The sequence below is a fragment of the Dipodomys merriami genome, unplaced genomic scaffold, assembly GCF_024711535.1.
Source record: "Dipodomys merriami isolate MVZ:Mamm:240054 unplaced genomic scaffold, mDipMer1.0.p SCAF_19, whole genome shotgun sequence".
Classification (NCBI taxonomy): Eukaryota; Metazoa; Chordata; class Mammalia; order Rodentia; family Heteromyidae; genus Dipodomys; species Dipodomys merriami.
This window is the reverse complement of record NW_027203270.1, coordinates 11,767,402-11,791,051: the sequence shown is the minus strand read 5'-3', so window position 1 is coordinate 11,791,051 and position 23,650 is coordinate 11,767,402. Positions and strand designations below refer to the sequence as shown.

Below are 23,650 nucleotides of genomic sequence, written 5' to 3'. Positions count from 1 at the left end.
TCCCAGGATTTTTTTTTTGTCAGTTGTAGGGCTTGCACTCTGGCCTGGTCTCTAAACTCTTCAGTTCAAGGCGAGCTTTCTACCACTTGAGCCACAGTGACATTACTGGTTTTCTGGTGGTTAATTGGAGATAAAAGTCTCATGGACTTTCCTGCCTGGGCTGGCTTTGAACTGTGATCTTCAGAGCTCATCCTTCTGAGAAGTTAGGATTACAGGCATGAGTCACCGGCAGCTGGCTGATGTTCCCAGTTTTTAAAAATTAAAAAAAAATTGAGGGCTGGGAAGGTGGCTCAGTGATAGAGTGCTTGCCTTGCATGCATGAGGCCCTGGGTTCCATTCCTCAGCACCACCTAAGCAGAAAAAGCCAGAAGTGGCACTGTGGCTCAAGTGGTAGAGTGCTAGCCTTGAGCTAAAGAGCTGAGGGTGCTATCAACCAAAAAAAAAAAAATTGAAATTAAAGTTTTTCTTTTTAGCTGTTGATCTCTAGGCTTATTTGTCATAAAAGAAAAAGATAGTTCTCTAAATTTCAAATGAGGGATGATTTTGATTATAGAGCCAGGGATAGAAGGATATACTTGGACACTTCAGTATGTGCTGGTACTGGAGCTTGGACTGAGGACCTGGGCTCTGTTCCTTAGTTTTTCACCCCATGCTGGTATTCTACCACTTGAACCATAGCTCTACTTTTGTCTTTTTGGTGATTAAGTGGAGATAAGAATCTGATGGCCTTTCCTGTTTGGTATGAGTTCAAGCTGCCATCCTCAGATCTTAGCCTCTGGAGTAGTTAGGATTACAGGCATGAGTCACCAGCAGCCAGCTAGACCTTAGGCGTTTTTGTTTGACATATGTATTCTATCAAACTCACCCCTTACCATCTGCTAAAAGTTAAAGGTGTAAGTTTTGAAAATGCCATTTTTTTTTGTATTTCTTGTGTTATAATTGAGAGAAAGATGCATAGACAAATTATTCCTCCCTTTTTTTCTCATAAAGTTCATTGACTTTAGAGATGTAAAATATAGGCTCTTCAAAGTTTAATATGAGATATTAGAAATATTATCATGTATTAATTTATTAACAAAAATAATACATCTTCAGGTTGGAGATGTCTCATATTAGTATTTATCCTGTCCTGGGGCTTGAACTCAGGGTCTGGGGAAGCTATCCCTGAGCTGCTTTTGTTCAAGGCTAGCCACTTGAACCATAGCTCCACTTCTGCCTTTTTTGGTATCTCAGCGCCTGGCTGAGATGTCTCTTTTTAATAAACTGAGACACAAAGAGGTTAAGTGACAGAATAGACCTAATAACAAGAGCCTCAGTATGAAAAGTATTGAGTGCTGGGAAGTCAGGGGAATGGTATTTCTAAGTATCCCATAGACTTTGTTTGAATAATACATTCTGTGGTTAGGAGATTTTTTTTTTTTCTTTTTTTTGTCAGTCGTGGGGCTTGAACTCTGGGCTTGGGCACTGTCCCTGCGCTCTTCAGCTCAAGGCAAGTGCACTATCGCTTGAGCCACAGCGCCACTTTCGGTTCTCTAGTGGTTTATTGGAGATAAGAGTCTCACGGACTTTCCTGCTTGGGCTTGCTTTGAACCGAGATCCTCAGATGTCAGCCTCCTGAGTAGCCAGGATTATAGGCGTGAGCCACCAATGCCTGGCTTTTTTTTTTTTTTTGGTGCCAGTCTTAGGGCTTGAACTCAGAGCCTGGGTGCTGGTCCTGAGCTTTTTTTTGCTCACTTCTGGCTTTTTTGGTGGTTAATTGGAGATAAGAGTTTCACAGACTTTCCTGCCTGAGCTGGATCTTGGCCTCCTGAGTAATTAAGGTTATAGGTGTGAACTACTTGCACCTGGCTAGGTTGCCATTTTTTTTTAAAATTAGGGGTAAGAAAACTACATATACTGAGAGAGATTTGTATAAGAATCTTCATTATTTAATGACTTTTTTTTTTTTCTGGTCCTGGGGCTTGCACTTAGGGCCTGGACACTGCCCCTGAGCTTTTTTTTTGTGCTAAGTCTAGCACTGTACTTGAGCCATAGCACCACTTCCAGTATTTTCTGAGTAATTTATTGGAGATCAGAGTTTCACGGACTTTCCTGCGTGGGCTTGGCTGTGAACTGTGATCCTCGGATCTCAGCCTCCTGAGTAGCTAGGATTATAGGCATGAGCCATCAGCACCAGACTATTTAATGATTTTTAATTTTTTTTTTTTTGGTCCAGTTGTGGGGCCTGAACTCCGGGCCTGGGCGCTGTCCCTCAGCTCTTCAGCTCAAGGCTAGCGCTCTACCACTTGAGCCACAGCACCACTTCCGGCTTTTTTCTTTTTGCTTATGTGGTGCTGAGGAATTGAACCCAGGGCCTCAGGCATGCAAGGCAAGCGCTCTACCACTGAGTCACCTTCCCAGCCCCTGATTTTTAATTTTTTAACAAAAATTTTTGATTGCCAGTCCTGGGGCTTGGACTCAGGGCCTACGCACTGTCCCTGAGCTGCTTTTGCTCAAGGCAAGCACTCTTACTACGAGCCACAGCGCCACTTGTGGCTTTTTCTGTTTATGTGGTACTGAGAACTCGAACCTAGGGCTTCATGCATGTTAGGCAAGCACTCTACCACTAAGCCACATCCTCAGCTCTATTTCATGATTTTTAAATGCTTTAAACTTTTCATGTTGTCTGTTACTTGTTTCACAGAGTCCAAGGGTAGATAAGCATCTTCTTTATTTCAGCTAAGACCATTTCAGTACCCAGGGAAATGGCAGTGTTTATAACCCAACTAATGTTTGGGTTATACTTTTTTTTTTTTGGTTGGTCTTTTTTTTTTTTTTTTGGTCAGTTGTGGGGCTTGAACTCTGGGCCTGGGTGCTGTCCCTCAGCTCTTCAGCTCAAGGCTAGCGCTCTACCATTTGAGCCACAGCACTACTTCCACTTTTCTGGTGGTTAATTGGAGATATAGAGTCTCACGGACTTTCTTGCCCAGGCTGGCTTTGAACCGTGATTCTCAGATCTCGGCCTCCTGAGTAGTTAGGGTTACAGGTGTGAGCCACCGATGCCCGGCTCTTGGGTTATACTTCTTATATTTGCAATTGAAGCAGAAGTGAATTATTAGCTACTGCTGATAATAGGCATATTGAACTGTAATGGGTTTTGCAGCTGATGTTCTTGACCAGTTAAAAGAGATGGTAATATTTCCACCTTGACTATTTATATATTTTTCAGTAGTACTGTACAGAGAGGTTACAGTTATATCAGTAAGGTAATGAGTACATTTCTTGTCGGGCATTGTTACCCCTCCCCTCCTTTGTTTTTCTCCACTATCCCTTCTCTCCCCTACCTTTCTCCACCTTGACTTTTTATTTATTGATTTTTTTTTTTTTTTTTTTTTTTTTTTTAGTAGTACTAGGCTTTGAAACTGTCAGGGCCTTGAGTTTACTAGGCTGGTGTCTACAGCTGAGCCAAGCCTCCAGCTTCCATCTTGACTTTAAGAAAATTATTTATTTTGTTTACTTTTACATTTTAAGCTTAAATCCTTATTTCCTATTGTTGAGATAAAATTCTTGTCATTTCCTGATAATGCATTTAGGTCTAATATTGATGGCCTAGCTATTTTAGTTAACTGTTTAGAGGTAATCACCTCTTCTGTTAGGGAACTGGCAGTTGTGACAGTGAACAACAGCTAGAAGGACAAGTGCATCAGTTACTTTTCTGTTTTTATTTTGCTTGCTTTTGTGGTGCTGAATTGTAAGTTTCTGAACTGAAACTGGCCAACTTTTAGGTGTGCAGCTTTAAGTTGTGGGTCAGTAGAATCTTCTTGCGTGCCTCACATAGTTCCGTGTGCCTCATTTTTCCTTTAGAGCTTTATTTCTGAAAAAGAGTAAGGGAAAAATAAGATACTTAAGGTTGTCTGAAAAAAAGAAAAGAAATGATGTGTAAAAATGTTTATTTTGCTAGGCTCTCATGCCTATAGTCCTAGCTACTCACACTGAAATGTGAGGATCACAGTTCAAAGCTAGCCCTGGAAGGAAAGTCTGGGAGATTCTTATTGCTAATTAGCCACCAAAAAGCCAGAATTGGAGATGTGGTTCAAGTGGTAGAGAATTAGCCTCGAGCCCAGGCCCTTAGTTTGAACCCCAGGACTGGTACACACATACACAAAAATTTATTTAAAGCACTGTTTTCCATATTTAGTTAAGTGAACCTATATATATATACATATATTTTTTTTATTAAAAATTATTTTTTTAGGGGGTTAGTTGTGGGGTAAAAGCCAAAACATTTTTTTGGTGCTGGTACTGGGCTGGAACTCTGGGCTTGGACTCTGTCTCTGAGCTTGTTTTGCTCAAGGCTAGTGTTCTACTTCTTGAGCCACAGTGCTGCTTCCAGCTTTTTCTGAGTAGTTAATTGGAGATTAGAGTCTCCTGGAAGCCGGCCTGGGCTGGCTTCGAACCACAGTCCTCAGATCTCAGCCTTTTGAGTAGTTAGGATTACAGGTGTTCTGGGAAGGGATGGGAAGGGGAAACAAAGGAGGAGACAACAATGCTTGATAAGAAATGTACTGGTTATCTTGCCAATGTAATTGTAACCCCTCTGTACAGTATTTTCACAATTAAAAAAAAAAAAGGATTACAGGTGTGAGCCACTGATGCCTGGCTTGCCAAAACATTTTTGTTGAGATTTTTAAATAATAGAATAAATTAATTAAGTAGAATGTCCTTTAAATACGTGTTGTAAAGTTCACAGTATAAAAATGATTGGCAAGTGTCTGTGATGTTACAAACTACATGCTAATTGGCTGGATAGATTTGTAACAGTTTGAAGCTATTTTGGATTTTAAAAATCTGCCCTCCTGCCTGGCTCATGCCTGTATTGTTAGCTGCTCAGGAGGCTGAGATCTGAGGATTGTTCAAAGCCAGTCCAGGCAGAGAAGTCTGAGAGACTCTTCAATAAGTCACCAGAAAACTGGAAGTGGTGCTGTGCTCAAGTGGTATAGTGCTAGCCTTGAGCTGAAGAGCTAAGGGACAACCCCCAGGCCCAGAGTTCAAGCCCCAAGACTCCCCTCCCAAAATATCACCCCCCCCAAAAAAAAACTACCCTCCTTGTATGTGGTCTCCAGTTTAATAAAATGAAAATGATTAGTATTCTAAGTGAGGGGTTTATTATTATTATTATTATTATTATTATTATTATTATTATTATTATTATTATATTTTTGCCAGTCCTGGAGTTTGAACTCAGGGCCTGGGCACTGTCCTTGAGCTTCTTTTGCTCAAGGCTAGCACTCTGCCACTTGAGCCACAGTGCTACTTCTGGCTTTTCTGTTTATGTGGTGCTGAGGAATGGAACCCAGGGCTTCATGCATGCTAGGCAAGCTCTCTACCACTAAGCCACATTCCCTGCCTGAGGGATATATTATTATGGGTGAAAAATAATGCTTATTCTTTATCCTGGAATTAATTTTTTACATGTATGTGTATTTTTGCATGCTCGTGTGCACATATGTGCCTGTTTTCTGGTATTGGGCCTCAAACTAAGGGCCTGGGCGCTGTCTCTGAGCTTTTGTGCTCAAAGCTAGTGCTCTACCACTTGAGTTACACCTCCACTTCAGGCTTTTTTTGGTGGTTAACTGGAGACAAGTCTCATGAACTTTCCTGCCTGGGCTGGTTTTGAACCACCGTCCTCAAAACTTAGCCTTCTGAGTAGCTAGGATTACAGGAGTGAGCTAGTAGTGCTCAGCTTGGAATTCATCTTTTTTTTTTTTTTAAATCAGTCTTGGGGCTTGAACTCTGGGCTTGGGTGCTGTCCCTCAGCTCTTCAGGTCAAGGCTATAGAGCTCTACCAATTAAGCCACATGCCACTTCTGGGTTTTCTGGTGGTTTATTGGAGATAAGAGTCTCACAGGCTTTCCTGCCTGGGCTGCCTTTGAACCTCGATCCTCAGATCTCAGCCTCCTGAGTAGCTAGGATTACCAGTGTGAACCACCAGTGCCCAACTTGGAATTGCTCTTTTAAAAGTAATCTTTCACCTGGTCCTCAGTAGTTTTCCATACTCCCCCACTTCTCCTACCTTATCTAGGATCTAGTCTTTGTGTGGGCTTCTTCCTTTTTACCTTCAAACTTACTTAGATTTCCTTTCTGGTAGAAATCAAACATTTACTTGTTCTTTTTTTTTTGGTTGGTCGTGGGGCTTGAACTCTGGGCCTGCTGCTGTCCCTGAGCTCTACAGCTCAAGGCTAGGGTTCTGTCACTTGAGCCACAGTGCCACTTCTGTTTTTCTGGTGGTTAATTGGAGATAAGAGTCTCATGGACTTTCCTGCCCAGGCTGGCTTAGTTTTTACATTCTCTTTTCTGGCTTCTTTCTTGAAAATGACTCCTCCTGTTAAAACACAGTGGTCTTTGCTCAATTATAATGTCACTGTGACATTCACCTATCCCTAGAAACCAGTTTCTGTCAGTTCTAAAACACAATACTGATCCTTATATATTGATATTTCCAGTCCTTGAATAGCTGTGTTTTCTTTGTCATACCATGTTTGCTTATCACTGAACTAGGGTTTCCAAACAGGGGTTTCAGTTTTGTCTTGATGTTCATGGTCTCTGTTCTTAGGCCAGCCATTAGCTCTCTTGCAGGTCTTAGATTTTCTCATCAGTTGAAAAATAATTGACTTGAAAGTCTTTAAAGTTCTTTCAAGTTGAAATATCAATGACTTTAATACATTAACAGCATCACTCTGACCTGACAGTCTATTGGGAGCTGAACTCACTTAATTTACCAAACTATTTGCCATTATACCTTGGAAGCACCTATTTTCCAGGTTGGCAGGTTGGCATTGTGTCTTCTGTATTTATTGTGTTTATTTCTGTTTTTCCACCTTTGTTTATGTGGGAACCTGTCTGAATGCTTTAATTCTTTTTTTTTTTTTTGTCGGTTGTGGGTCCTGAACTCTGGGCCTGGGCACTGTCCTTCAGTTCTTCAGCTCAAGGCTAACGCCCTACCACTGAAGCCACAGCACCACTTCTGGCTTTCTTTGCTTACGTGGTGCTGAGGAATTGAACCCAGGGCCTCATGCATGCAAGGCAAGCACTCTACCATTGAGCCACCTTCCCAGCCCATGAATGCTTTAATTCTTACTTTTCTTTTCTTTCTTTCTTTCTTTTTTTTTTTGGGTCCGGTCGTGGGGCCTGAACTCTGGGCCTGGGTGCTGTCCCTCAGCTCTTCAGCTCAATCAAGGATAGCGCTCTACCACTAGAGCTACAACGCCACTTCCGGCTTTTTTCTTTTTGCTCATGTGGTGCTGAGGAATTGAACCCACGGCCTCATGCATGCAAGGCAAGCGCTCTACCACTGAGCCACCTTCCTAGCCCCTAATTCTTACTTTCCTAATTTCTGTCTTTTTTTTTTGTTGTTGTTGGTTGTGGGGCTTGAACTCTGGGCCTGGGCACTGTCCTCAGCTCTTCAGCTCAAGGCTAGCATACTACCACTTGAGCCACAGCACTGCTTCATGTTTTTTTGGTGTTTTTTTTGGAGATAAGAGTCTCATGGATGTTGCTGCCCTGGCTGGCTTTGAACAAATCCTTGGATCTCAGATTCCTGAGTAGCTAGGATTACAGGTGTGAGCCACCCGTGCCAGGCTCTGTCCAACCTCAAATGTCTAGCTAGTTAATTTTTTTTCCATGAATTTTTTTTTCCTGTCCTGGGGTTTGAACTCAGGGCCTGGGCACTGTTGTTCAGCTTCCCTTTGCTCAAGGCTTGCACTCTACCACTAGAGTAGCCGCAGTACCACTTTTGGTTTTTTCTGTTTATGTGGTACTGAGGAATCGAACCAGGGCTTCATGCATGCTTGGCAAGCACTCTACCACTAAGCCACATTCCCAGCCCTCTATGAAGTCTTTTTAAACTGAATACTACTTCTTGTCCTTGTCACCTGGAATTTTACAGAGCTACACCACATGAGAGGTTGCTCCCCTTAAGAGAGTTGGTTGAAAACAGCTTAGTTTTTTTTTTCTTCTTCTTAACCAAATGGGATATTAACTTGCTAAAAAATAAGACATCCCTGTTTGAATTCTCATAGTAACCTCAGTGCTAGACCAAGTTGTGAGCATGTACAGTATATAACTGAGGGAATGGTTTTTATATGATTACTGGTTGAAGGGTAGACTCACTTTTTTTTGTACTTTTTTTTTTGTTGTTGTTGTTGGTTGTGGGGCTTGAACTCTGTGTTTAGGTGCTGTCCCTGAGCTCTTCAGTTCAAAGCTAGTGCTCTACTACTTAAGCCACAACGTCACTTCCAGTTTTCTGGTAGTTAATTGATGTTCATGCCCAGGCTGGCTTTGAACTGTGATCCTCAGATCTCAGCCTCTGAGTAGCTAGGATTACAGACACGTGCTACCAGCACCTAGCCTCACTTTGTTTTATATATAAAAAGTTGCAATTTTAAATCAATGTTTGTGGTAGTCTAGGTATTGTATATAGGTATATGTTATGAATGGGTGAAAAATAAGTAGGGCTTAAAGGAGAAACTTAGATACATTTGTATTTGTTTTCATAGAGCAAAAATGTTCTTTGATTGCCCATGTAATTGTAACCCCTCTGTACAGTATTTTCACAATTTAAAAAAATTGCCAGAAAAAAATTCTTTGAATCAAGATTCAGATTGGATTAACTATCCTTTGTGATCTTAGTTTTGTCACTTATGGTTAATGGTATATCTATATATGAGGAAAATTTTGCTACCCAGTTGGAAAATGTAAACAGTTTGAAAAGCCTAAGGTTATTCAGATAAAAGAATTATACATTTTCTTTTCAAATTATTATTGTGTTTTTACTAAATAAAAGAGAGCAATTAATCTCTAAATAGTCCCTTGTATGTACCTTAGTTAATATAGTATACCTGTTTTTAACTTTCCCTGCCCTCGCTTCTTTCTTTCTTTCTTTCTTTCTTTCTTTCTTTTTTTTTTTTTTTTTTTTTGGTCAGGTCGTGGGGCCTGAACTCTGGGCCTGGGCACTGTCCTTCAGCTCTTCAGCTCAAGGCTAGCGCTCTACCACTTGAGCCACAGCACCACTTCTGGCTTTTTAAATTTTTGCTTATGTGGTGCTGGGGAATCGAACGCAGGGCCTCAGGCATGCAAGGCAAGCGCTCTACCACTGAGCCACCTTCCCAGCCTGCCTCCCTCCCTTCCTCCCTCCCTTTCCCCTTCCTTCCTTCCTTCCTTCCTTCCTTCCTTCCTTCCTTCCTTCCTTCCTTCCTTCCTTCCTTTCTTTGTGTGTGTGTGTGTGTGTGTGTGTGTGTGAGTGTGTGTGTGTGTGTTGTGTGTGTGTTGTGTGTTGTGTGTGTGTCGGTTGTGGGGCCTGAACTCTGAGCCTGGGTGCTGTTCCTTAGCAATTCAGCTCAAGGCTAGCGCTCTACCACTTGAGCCACAGCACCACTTCCCGCTTTTTCTGCTTATGTAGTACTGAGGAATTGAACCCAGGGCCTCATGCGTGCAAGGTAAGCACTCTACCACTGAGCCACCTTCTCAGCCCCTTCCTTCCTTTCTATTTGCCTTATTTTATTTTTTTTTGTCCGTTGTGGGGCTTGAACTCTGGGCTTAGGCTCTGTCTCTGGGCTCTTCAGCTCAAGGCTCTACCGCTTCAGCCACAGAGGCACTTCGAGTTTTCTGAGTGGTTTATTGGAGATAAGAGTCTCCTGGACTTTCCTGCCCAGGCTGGCTTTGAACCTCAATCCTCAGATCTCAGCCTCCTGGGTAGCTAGGATTATAGGTGTGAGCCACAGGCACCTGCCAGTCCTGGGGCTTGAATTCAGGGCATAGGCACTTACTGTCCCTGAGCTTCTCTTGCCCAAGGCTAACATTCTATCACTTGAGCCACAGTGCCGCTTCTGGCTTTTTCTGTTTATTTGGTACTGAGGAATCGAACCCAGTCCCTCTCCATAGTTGACCTGTTTTCCTGCTTTATTAGTTTATGGCTTAAAAATAATACGGCCTTTTAAGTTTAGAAAGTACAGTAAAATATCTTAAGGTTGGTCTGGGAATATGGCTTAGTGGTAGAGTGCTTGCCTAGCATGTATGAAGCTTCAGGTTCGATTCTGTAGTACCACATAAACAGAAAAAGCAAGAAGTGGCTCCATGGCTCAAGTGGTAGAGTGCTAGACTTAAACATTAAAAGCTCAGGGACAGTGTCCAGGCCCTGAGTTCAAGTCCCAGGTTAAAAAAAATTATTATATGAATTGCGACAGCATTTGACCAGTTATATTTTATTTTAAAATTCTATTATTTTACACCTGTTACTTTCTTGGTAGTCCTAGGGTTTGAACTCAGGGCATTGAGTTTGCTAGGCAACTACTACTTACGTCATTCCTCCCTCACTTCCCTGACACGTGTGTGTGTGTGTGTGTGTGTGTGTGTGTGTGTGTGTGTGTGTGACTTCCCTCACACGTGTGTGTGTGTGTGTGTGTGTGTGTGTGTGTGACTTCCCTCACACGTGTGTGTGTGTGTGTGTGTGTGTGTGTGTGTTGATATTGGACCTTGAACTCTATCTCTAGTTTCATGTTTCAGTCTTCAGCTGGCATTCTGTTACTTTAGTCACACCTCCAGTTCAGGCTTTTTGCTGGTTAATTGGAGATAAGTATCTTTGATTCTGAGAGCTGCCTAGCTGCCCAACTCCTTGGCTTTTTGGCCAGTAAGGAATTAGAGATTTTTAAATCTTTTTTTTTTTTTTTTTGGTCAGCCTGGTTTTCTGGTGGTTTATTAGAGAAAAGAGTTTCACAGACTTTCCTCTTGGCTGGCTTTGAACCGTAATCCTCAGATCTCAGCCACCTGAGTAGCTAAGGACTACAGGCATGAGCCACTGGTGCTTGGCTCCATTCTTAAAGGTTTTTGACAAAGTATGCTTTATTGAACCCAGGGCTTCATGCATGCTAGAGAACTTAAATGAAAATTCAATGATATTGGAGCAAGTTATAATGTCATATTTTTGCATTTCTGTTCTTTGGATCACTGCAGAGTGTCGGGCATTTTGGTTTTAACTTTCAAATTTGATGTTCCAGAGTTCTATACAAGCTATATTGTTCCATTATAATATATCTTTAAAAGACTTGTGGTGCAAATGTAATTGTTAAGCTTGGACTGTTTTTTTCATTGGGAGTGTGTGTGTGTGTGTGTGTGTGTGTGTGTGTGTGTATGTATGTGTATGTGTGTATAAGATAATAGACAGGGAGGTATTAGGAAGAGAATGTTCTAATAGAAGTAGAAGGGAAGGTTTATGATCAACTAAACTGTTAAAAGGGTTAGAATCAATACTAGGGTAGAATATGTGCATCTTAAGCTATTTATTTGCAGGAGATTGACTTGGATTTGTAAAAGCACTGGCTTGCTTCATTTAACATCTTTTAGAATATTCTCATTTTCTTGGGGACAAAGGTACATAGAGAATTCAAGGCCAGTCTGAGCTAATAGCAAGATCTTATATCAAAAAGCCAATGGTTGTGAATATAGCTCAGTGATGGAGTGCTTGCTAGCACATACAAGGGCTTGAGTTTGATTTCTAGCACCTGAAAAGGAAGAAGAAAAGAAAAAAACCTTCAAGCTGGGTATTGGTGGTTCAGTTACTTAGGAGGTTGAGGTTCTAGGCTAGCCCAGATAAAAAAATTTCTAAGACTGCCAGATGCTGGAGGCTAACGCCTGTAATCCTAGCTACTCAGGAGTTTAGAGCTGAGGATCACACTTCAAAGCCAGCCTGGTTAGGAAAGTCCATGAGAGTCTTACCTCCAATTTACCACCAGAAAACCGGAAGTGGCGCCGTGACTCAAGTGGTAGAGTGCTCACCTTGAGCTGAAGAGCTGAGGGACAGAGCTCAGGCTCAGAGTTCAAGTCCCATGACCAACCAAAAAAAAAAGTTTCTGAGACCCACCTCAGTGGAAAAAACTGGGCTTGGTGTACACAGTGTTCATCCCAGCTATGGTAGAAAATGTAAATGGGATTTTGCTCCAGGCCTGCCTTTGGTAAAAAGTGAGATTCTAGCTCAAAGTTAAGCTGAGCAAAAGGATTGGGGATATTACCAAAAACAAAAATAAAAAAGTGATAAGTTGAGGTTAACACTGCTTTTTTTTTTAATTAAATATATATATTTATTGTAAAGATACTGTACAGAGGGGTAACAGTTACATGAGCAAGGTAATGAGTCCATTTCCTATCGAGCACTGTTACCCCCTCCTTTGTTTTTCCCCTACCATCCCTTTCCTCCCCACCTCCACCCCCCCCCCCCCAAAGCTGCAAAGTTGTAAGATCGTTTTCAACATAGTGTCTTGTTGTCTTGTACTTCTCATTGCTACAATGGGCCATCCTGTTTTCTTTCTTTCTTCCTTCCTTCCTTCCTTCCGTCCTTCCTTCTCTCTCTCTCTCTCTCTCTCTCTCTCTCTCTCTCTCTCTCTCTCTCTCTCTCTCTTTCTTTCTTTCTTTTTTTGTCGGTTGTGGGCCTGAACTCTGGGCCTGGGCGCTGTCTCTCAGCTCTTCAGCTCAAGGCTAGTGCTCTACCACTTGCACCACAGTGCCACTTCCGGCTTTTTCTGCTCATGTGGTGCTGAGGAATTGAACCCAGGGCCTCATGCATACAAGGCAACATTCTACCACTGAGCTACCTTCCCAGCCCCATCCTGTTTTCTTATATCAGCATTTTAACACTGCTTTTTTTTTTTTGGCCAGTCCTTGGGCTTGAACTCAGGGCCTGAGCCACTGGCGCCCAACTCCCTGAGCTGCTTTTGCTCAAGGTTAGCACTCTATCACTTGAGCCATAGTGTTACTTCCAGCCTTTTCTGTTTATGTGGTACTGAGGAATGAACCTGAACCTTCATGCATGCTAGGCAAGCACTCTACCACAAAGCCACATTCCCAGCTTATTATTATTATTATTTTCTAGTGTCAGTCCTAGGGCTTGAACTTAGGGCTTGGGTAACTATCATGAGCTGTGCTGTACCATTTTAGGCATGTCTATTTCTGAATTTCTGTTGGTTAATTAGAGATAAGTCGCATGGACTTTCCTATTTGAACTGTGATCCTCAGATCTCAGCCTCCTGAGTTGCTAGGATTATAGGCCTGAACTACCGGTGTTCAGGCCAACACTTTTTTTGTTTTTTTTAAATTTTATTTTATTTGTGAACCTACTGTACAGAGGGGTTACAATTACATGGGCAGGATAATGTGTACATTTCTTACCAAGCATTGCAGCCTCCTCCTTTGTTTACCCTTCACATCCCTTCCCAGCCTCCCCCCTCCCCCCCAATCCCAACCAACACGGTTTTTGATATTCATCTATTTACCTATAACAGTAAACCCTATATACTTTTTTTTTTTTGTGGTCAGTCGTGGGACTGAACTCTGGGCCTGGGCTCTGTCCCTCAACTCTTCAGCTCAATGCTAGCATTGAGTTCAAGACCCAGTAGTACTGACAAAAAAATAAAATAAATGGAGCTGTGGCTCAAGTGGTTGAGCACCAGCCTTGAGCAAAAAAAAAAAAAAAAAACAAACTGAAAGGACAGAGGCCAGGCCCTGAGTTCAAGACCCAGTACCAAAAAAAAAAAAAGAAAAAAAATCATTTAAATCTATAGAAGGAAAGATTTAAATATATGGAAATGCTGTCAGTACACTCAGAGAAGTTAGGAAGAACACATTGCAGACTAGCAACAGGAAAATCCTCCAATTTTCCAGACACAGGGGTGATTTCAGTGCTGTGGATTGATTTATGTCAACATCCTGATAATTTTTTTTTTTAAATCAGTTGTGGGGCTTTGAACTCTGGGCCTGTGCGCTGTCCCTCAGCTCTTCAGCTCTACCACTTGAGCTACTCCGGGCTTTCTAGAGGTTTATTCGAGATAAGAGTCTCAGTGACTTTCCTACCCAGGCGCTGGCTTTGAACCTCCATCCACAGATCTCAACCTCCTTAGTAGCTAGGATTACAGGTGTGAGCCACGAGCACCTGGCTTGTCAACGTCTGGATAATTCTAAGACTATTATACAGGATAACAACATTTACTACTTATAATAAAATCTTACCTGTGTAAAGCAGTTTTGCTTTTGAATTTGGAGTTTATAAAAATACCTTCATACATATTACCTCATATCTTCTATTCTGAGTCCTGTGGGGAAAAAAGGGGCAGGTACGTCTACTACCTGCATACTATTCAACATAGTAGGAATTTAGGGCTTGAAAAGTTTCACTTTTCCATATTATAACCCACACAGTAGAAAATCAAGTCTTGTGATTCCTAATTGACTTTTGTTTTTATGTCATACAGCTCTTAAAGTCAGCATGAATTAAGACTAAATGATGCTGAAATGATACATGGGATTACCTCAACATAATGGAGAGGAGATATAGCAAGCAGGCAATGGATAAGAATACAGATGAAATAAGACCAGGCAGAAGCCAGGTAACAGAAACATAGGTTTATAATCCCCTTTATACTTTTACATTTAAATTCTAAAAGTAAGATTTAACATATACACAAACATGCTAATTTTATTTTTCTAGAGATAGGGTTTGTCTATATAACCCAAGCCCACTTTCAACGAGTGATCTTCTTTTTTTTTTTTTTTTTTTTTGGGTCCAGTCGTGGGGCCTGAACTCTGGGCCTGGACGCTGTCCCTCAGCTCTTCAGCTCAAGGCTAGCACTCTACCACTTGAGCCACAGCGCCACTTCCGGCTTTTTTTCTTTTTGCTTATGTGGTGCTGAGGAATCGAACCCAGGGCCTCGAGCATGCAAGGCAAGTGCTCTACCACTGAGCCACCTTCCCAGCCCCCAACAAGTGATCTTCTAATTAATATTTTTTATACAGGGCCAGGCGCTGGTGGCTTACACCTGTAATCCTAGCTACTCAGGAGACTGAGATCTGAGGATCATGCTTCAAAGCCAGCCTGGTTAGGAAAGTCCATGAGAGTCTTACCTCCAATTTACCACCAGAAAACCAGAAGTGTCCCTGTGGCTCAAGTGATAGAGTGCTAGCCTTGAGCTGAAGAGTTGAGGGACTTAGCCCAGGCCCAGAGTTCAAGCCCCATGACTGACCAAAAAAAAAAAAAAAGAAAAGAAAAATTATCCAGATGTTGACATAAATCAATCACTGAAATCACCCCTGTATTTTGAAAATTGGAGCAGGATTTTCTTGTTGCTAGTCTGCAATGTGTTCTTCATAACTTCTCTGAGTGTGCTGACCGAATTTCCATATATTTAAATTTTTCCTTCTATAGACTTAAATGATTTTTTTTTTTTTTCTGTTGGTCGTGGGACCTGAACTCTGGGCCTGGGCACTGTCCCTCAGCTCTTCAGCTCAAGGCTAGCACTCTACCACTTGAGGCACAGCACCACTTCCAACTTTTTCTCCTTATGTGGTGCTGAGGAATCAAACCCAGGGCCTCATGCATGCGGGGCAAGCACTCTACCACTGAGCCACCTTCCCAGCCCCTTAAATGACTTCTTTTTCTTTTTCTTTCTTTCTTTCTTTCTTTTTTTCCTTTTTGGCATCAGTACTGGGTCTTGAACTCAGGGCCTGGACTCTGTCCATTCTTTTTTTTTGCTCAAGGTTGGTGCTTAACCACTTGAGCCACAGCTCCATTTATTTTTTTGTCAGTACTGGGTCTTGAACTCAGTGCCTGGGCATTGTTCCTGAGCTCTTTTGCTCAAGGCTAGTGCTCTACCACTTTGAGCCATATCTCCATTTCTGGTTTTTGAGTGGTTAATTGTAGATAGGTGTCTCAGAGGGCCTTTTCTGTGTGGGCTGGCTTTGAACCGGTATCCTCAGATCTCAGCCTCCTGAGTAGCTAGAATTATAGGTGTGAGCGACTGGCACCCGGCTGCTCTTTTTTTTTTTTTTTTTATGGCTAGTTAGAGATGAGAATCTTACTACTTTGCTGCTAGAGCTAGCTTTTGCACCATGATCCTCAGATCTTAGCCTCCTGAGATAAAGTACCTGATGTTACCAAAGATTTTATCTGAATTAGTGCCTTTATCTGTATTATGCTTTATCTAAGTGTTCTGATGACTTTTAGCAGTGTTCTTTCATATTTGAAGACCATATTGTTTCATTAGAATATAAAGTTTCTTTTTGGTCCACTTGTGGGCCTGAACTCTGGGCCTGGATGCTGTCCCTCAGCTCTTCAGCTCAAGGCTAGTGCTCTACCACTTGAGCCACAGCGCCACTTCTGGCTTTTTTCTTTTTGCTTATGTGGTGCTGAGGAATCAAACCCAGGGCCTCAAGCATGCAAGGCAAGCGCTCTACCACTGAGCCACCTTCCCAGCCCTAAAGTTTTTTTTTTTCTTTGATCATCTATTAGCTTTATACTGTGTACTCTAGAGGTTCTTGTCCTTCTCTTCCTTTCTTCCCTTTCCTTTCTGCTTCTTTTTTCGTTCTTAGTTTTAGGGATTGTACTTAGGGTCTCTTGTATGCTAGGCAAAAGTTCTATCACTGATTTATACTCCTAGACACTTACTTAATGTTTTTTTTTTTCACTGTTCTGAGATTTGAACATAGGGCTTCATGCTTCTTAGGCAGGTGCTCTACTGCTTGAGCCATGCTACCAGTTTCTTTTGCTCTGGATATTTTGTGGTGTGTGTGTGTGTGTATGTGTGTATGTATGGGGTCTTGAACTCAGCACCTGGGCAATGTCCCTGAATTTTGTATTTATGGCTAGCATTCTACCATTTGAACCACAGCTCTCCTTTCAGCTTTTTGTGGTGGTTAATTGGAGAAAAGAGTTTCTTGGACTTCCTTTGCCTCGGCTGGCTTTGATCAGTTGATTTAGATCTCAGCCTCCTGAGTAGGTAGGATTATAGCTATGAGTCCATAGTGCCTGGCTGCTCTCTTTTTTTTTTTTTTTTTTGTCAGTCGTGGGGCTTGAACTCTGGGCTTGGGCACTGTCCCTGCGCTCCACCGCTTGAGCCACAGCACCACTTTCAGTTTTCTAGTGGTTTATTGGAGATAAGAGTCTCATGGACTTTGCTGGCCCGGCTGGCTTTGAACCATGATCCTCAGATCTCAGCATCCTGAGTAGCTAGGATTACAGGCGTGAGCCACCGGTGCCTGGCCTGCTCTGGTATTTTTAAGGTGGTATGTGTGTAGGGCGGGGGTAGGGAGAGAATGGGTCTCAGTTTTTGCCTGGGTGGCCTGGACCTTGATCTTCCTATTTACACATTCCACTGTAACTGGGATAACAGAAATGCACCACACACTCAGCTTTTTCTTTTAAGATGAGGTTTTCATCAATTTCTTTTTTCCTGTGCTAGCTTGGAGCCTCAGTCCTGAGTAGTTAACAGTTGTGTACTACCACACTCAAGCTCTTCACTTTATCTATCTATCTGTTTGTCTGTCTGTCTGTCTGTCTGTCTGTCTGTCTTTCTATCTATCTACAGATAGATCACTTAAGGTTCTTGTTCAAAGTTTAGGTTTCTTGGCTCCACTAAAACATTTGTGAGAGTTCTGGTAGTATGTACAGTGGATTCTCTCTCTCCCCCCTCCCCTTCTCTCTCCTTCTTCCCTTCCTCTCTCAGGAATTCAGGGCCTAGAGCTGTACCTTATCTTTTTTTATACATATATATATATCTTATATATAATATATGTCTGTCTATCAATCTATCTATGAAGATATAGTATCCTGGGACCTTAACTCAAGGCCTGGATGCTTGCTGTCCCTGAGTTTTCTTTCCCTCAGGGTAGCACTCTACCATTGGAGCCACAGCTCTACTTTTGGCTTCTTTGGTATTAATTGGAGATAAGAATCTGACGGACTTGCCTGCCCAGACTGGCTTTGAACTGTGATCTTCAGATCTCAGCCTTCTGAGTATTGATGATTACAGGTATGAACCACTGGTGCTTGGCTGGTCTTACTATATTTTAAAAACCTTTAATAAATATGTTAGCATTTTAACTTTAAAGCACCTAGTTATTTTGAAATTTTGATTGTTTTAAGTATACTAGCAATGTTTCCTTCCTTACCTCCTTCCCCTCCCCTCTGTTGCCCTCTCTTCCCCTCCTTTGTGTTTGTGTGCCTGTGCACGTATTGCCTCCAGTTCTGGCTTTCTGGTGGTTCATTAGAGAGATGAGTCTCTCAGATTTTCTTCTGCCTGGGCTGGTTTTGAACTGAGAACCTTAGATATCAGCCTCTTTAGGGGCTAGGTTTATAGATGTGAGCCACCTGTACCTAGATTGAATATCATTTTTTCTTAAATAGATCTTGTTAGTTCTGAACTTTGTGGGAAAGAAAAGAGGAAGAACTACTGGTTGGAGGTACATTAGTTTTTTGTTTTGTTTTTGTTTTTTTTTTTTTTTAGAAATTATGGGGGCTGGGAATGTAGCTTAGTGGTAGAGTGCTTGCCTAGTCTTCATAAAGCTCTTGGTTCAATTCCTTAGTACCACATAAAGAGAGGGGGAAAAAAGCTAGAGGTGGGGCTGTGGCTCAGGTGGTAAAAGTTGTTCCTCCTTCTCCCATTGATTCAGAGAATCAATGATTCTGAATCAATTGATAAGGGGTTATACATCAGTTGTTCTTAATATTGTGAAAATAATGCTTCTCCAGAAGCAAATGGCACCCAAAATGCAAGGTAAATTAATGTGCTTAATTTAGATGATAAGTGAGAATTAGTGGAAGTTGGGTAGTGTTCTGGGAAAAAAAAAATGAGTCAAGCATCTGCAGTAAGAACTGAATTCTGGGGCTGGGAAGGTGGCTCAGTGGTAGAGCACTTGCCTCACATGCATAAGGCCCAGGGTTCGATTCCTCAGTACCACATAAGCAGAAAAAGCCAGAAGTGGCGCTGTGGCTCCAGTGGTAGAGAGCTAGCCTTAAGCTGAAGAGCTGAGGGACAGTGCCCAGGCCCAGAGTTCAGGCCCCATGACCAGCAAAAAAAAAAAAAAAAGAACTGAATTCTGTGCATACTGAACATGTGTGGTTTTTTTCCTCAATGAAGTTTTCGTGGAACCATCAACTCATGGATATCAGGGGTTTACAAAGTTTCTATGTGATCAGGAACTATGTCTATTTTTTTTCACTGTTGTATTCCTAGGGCTTACTATAGTGCCTTACACATTAAAAACAAAGCAAGATTCCCTCCACCCCAAATGAACTGTCTATAACATCTGCAATTAATTCACTGGCTGGCTCAATACACTATACAGTAAAAGGCAAGATTAGAGAACTTGTAGGCAAAGCAATAACTTATAGGAAGAAAAAAGTTGGAAAAAGTGAAACAGAACCTAAGGGATGCAACATAATTGTGAAATGTCTAACAACAAGAGACATAGAAGTAGAGAGATTAATGTAGATCAAATACTTGAAGAGATAATGGTATTTTCTGAAACTGATTAAAGATACTGACCCTTAATTCTGGCAGTTTAGGGAACTCTAAACAGGATAGATACAAAAGGAAACTATACTTGGGCATATCTTATTGAACTGTTGAAAACTGGAAACAAAGAGAAACTCCTAAAAAGAGTCAGAAAGAAAATAAAAAAGTATTACTTTCAAAGGAGCCAATAATAAACTGATTGATGGCTGATTTTTTTCAATACAACAGTGCAAACTAGGAAATGACAGACATTTTTCAGGAATTTTTTTTTCCAAAGGTAAAAAAACACCCTAAATTGCCGTTAGAATTCCATTTCTAGCAGAAATATCCTGCAAAAATATGAAGTTGAAATAGGCCTGCAAAATATGAAGGTGAAACAGGCCTTTCTAAAAGCTGAGGGAATTTATAAGTAGACCTGTACTGTAAGATTATTAAATGATGTTCTTTAGGCAGAAGAAAGTTTCTCAAATGGAAATAAACTGTAGGAAATGATGAACACAAGTTTCAGTGTAAAGATACAAAAATACTGCTTTTTCCTAATTTTTTCTTTTTCTTTTTTTTGGGTCCGGTTGCAGTGCCGGAACTCTGGGCTTGGGCACTGTCCCTCAGCTCTTCAGCTCAAAGCTAGCGTTCTACCACTTGAGCCACAGCGCCACTTCCAGCTTTTTTCTTTTTGCTTATGTGGTACTGAGGAATCAAACCCAGGGCCTCATGCATGCAAGGCAAGCGCTCTACCACTGAGCCACCTTCCCAGCCCTTTTCTAATTTTTTTATTGCAATTAAGTGATTACATAAATTTCACAAATTTCACAGTATTGTGAGATGGTGATACCTAGTAAAAGTCACAAACACATTTTAACCTTCACAAGGCAAATTGTCATTATCATGGTCTATGATGTTTGTGAAGTCTATGAGCTTTGGCAATACAACTATTTCTTCCACATTGGGTGATATGTACATTTCTTTCCTTAGTGTAAGCTGTTCCCTCTTTCCCTCTCATTCATTCCCTCCTTCCCATCACTGCCCTTGAGTTGCTTAGTTTGTTTTCATCAATGTCCAGTGCAGCTGATGGGCCCCTCTGTTGTGTATTTTCCATTTCCCTCTGATTCTGTGTCCTCCTAGCTTTCCTCAGATGCATAAATAAATAAATAAATACATACATACATATGTATATACACACACACCATATATGTGGTCAAGAACATGGAGTCATTTAGAAATGATATGATAAAGTGAATGGAGGTCCTTGTTTCTGGAGTCCTGTTTACTTTGTCATATCTCCTTGCATTTTGGATTTAACATCCATATATCAGGGAGACCATGTGCTGTTTGTCTCTCTGCTCTTGGCTTACCTCACTCAAAATGATTTTTTCTAGTTCCATCCATTTCCCTGTGAATGCCATTATTTTGTCCTTTCTAATGGTTGCATAATATTCCATTGTATGTAGGTACCACACTTTTTGGATCCATTCATCTGTCGTGGGGCATCTGGGTTGTTTCCATATCTTGGCTATTGTAAACAGTGCTGCAATGAATATGGAGGTGCATGTGTCCTTGTATCCTGGTTCTTGTTGTTCAGGATAGATGCCTAGGAGTGTGGTATGGCTGGGTCATAGAGGAGATCTATATTTAGCTTTTTGAGGACCCTCCAGACTGCTTTCCAAAGTGGTTGTATTAGTGTACATTCCCACCAGCAATACAGTAGGGTTCCTCTTTCTCTGCATCCCCACCAGCATTTATCGTTGGCTGAATTTAGGATGTGGGCCATTCTGACTGGGGTAAGGTGGTATCTCAGGGTTGTCTTTATTTGCATTTCCTCTGCAGCCAAGGATGATGAACATTTCCTCATTTGTTTCTTTGCCATTTTTATCTCTTCTGAGAAGTCTCTCTTTAGCTCCCTTGCCCATTTAATGATGGTTTGTTAGGTTTGGGAGGGATTCGTTTCTTGAGTTCCCTGTATATACTGGATATTATTCCCTTGTCTGCTATATTGCTGGTAAATATTTTTTCCCAATTAGTTGGCTGTCTTTCTAGTTTGCTAGCTATGTCTTTAGCTGTGCAGAAACTTTTTATTTTAAGGTAGTCCCATTTGTCAAGTCTCTTTTTTTCCCCCTAATTTTAAGAACTTTATTGCTTTTTACTATTTGTGCATGATAGAATTTCTTTTTTTTTTTCATGATAGAATTTCTATAGCTCTTTTTTTTTTTTTTTTTTTTAATGGGTTGTGGGGCTTGAACTCTGGGCCTGGGCGCTGTCCCTGTGTGCTTCAGCTCAAGACAAGCACTGTCACTTGAGCCACAGTGCCACTTGTGGTTTCTTGGTGGTTAATTGGAGAAAAGAGTCTCATGGACTTTCTTGCTTGGGCTGGCTTTGAACCACAATCCTCACATCTCAGCCTCCTTAGTAGCTAAGATTACAGGCATGAGCCACTGGAGCCCAGCGAATCTTTTTCTATTTTTGACAGTTCTGGAGCTTGAACTCAGGGCCTGGTGTTGTCCCTGAACTCTTTTTTTTTTTTTGCATCGGGTTGTGGGGCCTGAACTCTGGGCCTGGGTGCTGTCCCTTAGCTGTTCAGCTCCCAGCCCAGTCCCTGGGCTATTTTGCTTAAGGCTAGTGCTCTACCACTTTAAGCCACAGTACCACTTCTGAATTTCTGGTGGTTAATTGGAGATAAGAGTCTCATGGGCTTTGTTGCCCAGGCTCGCTTCAAACTGGGATCCTTAGATCAGCCTCCTCAGTAGCTAGGATTGCAGGTATGAGCCACCAGCACCCAGCCTATCTGCACATATTTAAAATGTACAGTTCAGGGCTGGGAAGGTGGCTCAGTGGTAGAGCACTTTCCTTGCATGCATGAGGCCCTGGGTTTGATTCCTTAGCACCACATAAGCAAAAAGAAAAAAGTCGGAAGTGGTGCTGTGGCTCAAGGGTAGAATGCTAGCCTTGAGCTGAAGAGCTGAGGGACAGCACCCAGGCCCAGAGTTCAGGCCCCATAACCGGACCCCAAAATAAAAAAATAAAATGTACACAGGTTTTGCTATACATATGTCTTATGATACTATCACCACAATGGAGATAATGAACATACACTGTGTACAGAAATTTTCTCCATTGATCTTAGAATGTGTTCCTCCTTCCATCCTATTGCTAGGCCATCATTGCCTTTTTTAAAAAAATTATAATATTGTATTTGATTTCATTGATACTGTGCCACATTTATCACTTGAACAATTTATAAGTTAAAAATTGAGATGCTTGATATCTTACTATAGATATTCTATAATTGTATGTTATTTGGCATTACATTTCTGTACTTTTTTGGTGTATTTCTTTTCTTTTTTTCTTTTTGTTGGTCATGGGGCTTGAACTCTGGGCCTGGATGCTGTCTCTCAGCTCTTCAGCTGAAGCCTAGCGCTCTACCACTTGAGCCACAGCGCCACCTTTGGCTTTTTTTTTCTGTTTGTGTGGTGCTGAGGAATTGAACCCAGGGCCTCATGCATGTGAAGCAAGCACTCTTACCACTGAGCCACCTTCCCAGCCCCTAGTGTATGTGTTTCTAGTCCTAGACACCTCCATTTTTTCTATTAGTATTATTTCTTTTTTTCAAGCTATCAGGTTTAATCACCTTTCTTCTTTTTCACAGTTTGTAGTTTTTCCACCTCAATGTACTACCATCATAGTATATTAAAATACAAACAAGGAAGTTCAGTGTTGCTGGTAAAGAATATGATTTTTAAAAATGCATGAATACACTAGCATATAATGTTAAATAATGAAATGTCATTTGAGGAAATAATATAAGAAATTTTTAAATCTAAAGAATTATGAAAACTCCATAAGTTAGTGTAAGAATATATCAGGAAATAATGAATATGCTAATATGGAAGTAATTTATAAAATAACATCACTAATACAGTAAAAAACTGCCATTCTTCCCCATCTTCCTTTGTAAAGAATTTACTCTTTGTAAGAACCATCATGTGGGTCCTTACCCTGGCAATCAATGGACTGTTAGATGTCCCTAGAGTTCAGGCCGCCTTCCAGTGGTCTATAACCATCACATCCATTATAACAAGGCTGAAGAGAATATTTATTACTTAGCTGCTATATCCCAAAGTACATGCAAGAGTACAGGAACTCACTTCTCTGGGCAGTGGCTGCCAGGTCTTTAGATAGTAATTATCTTAACTTATCATTTGCATCAGGAGAAGAAAGGGAGTACTCATTGCCCAAGCCTGCAAGCTCTTAGTGTTGCTGGATATTGGGTAGCAATGATATGATCTGCTTTGTGGTAGGGTTGTCCTGGGGGCAAGGTACCCCAGCCTCTTACTGGGCATGCTCCG

The 23,650-nt window shown here is 41.5% G+C and overlaps 1 protein-coding gene across 13 annotated transcripts in view; it reads left to right on the top strand.

Annotated features, from left to right (window-relative positions):
• Nucleotides 1–23,650, top strand: part of Nf1 (neurofibromin 1) — a 244,947-nt gene that overhangs the window by 2,176 nt on the left and 219,121 nt on the right. For 9 of the 13 annotated variants that reach the window (XR_011373054.1, XM_070027269.1, XM_070027260.1 and 6 more), the window contains exon 2: nt 14,274–14,408. The exons of the other annotated variants lie outside the window; for them this stretch is intronic. Coding sequence is in view for 8 of the 9 variants with exons in the window: in XM_070027269.1 (XP_069883370.1) it covers nt 14,340–14,408 (69 nt within the window). In the remaining variant the exon portion in view is untranslated. The remainder of the gene's footprint in view (nt 1–14,273; nt 14,409–23,650) is intronic. 13 annotated transcript variants of the gene reach the window in all.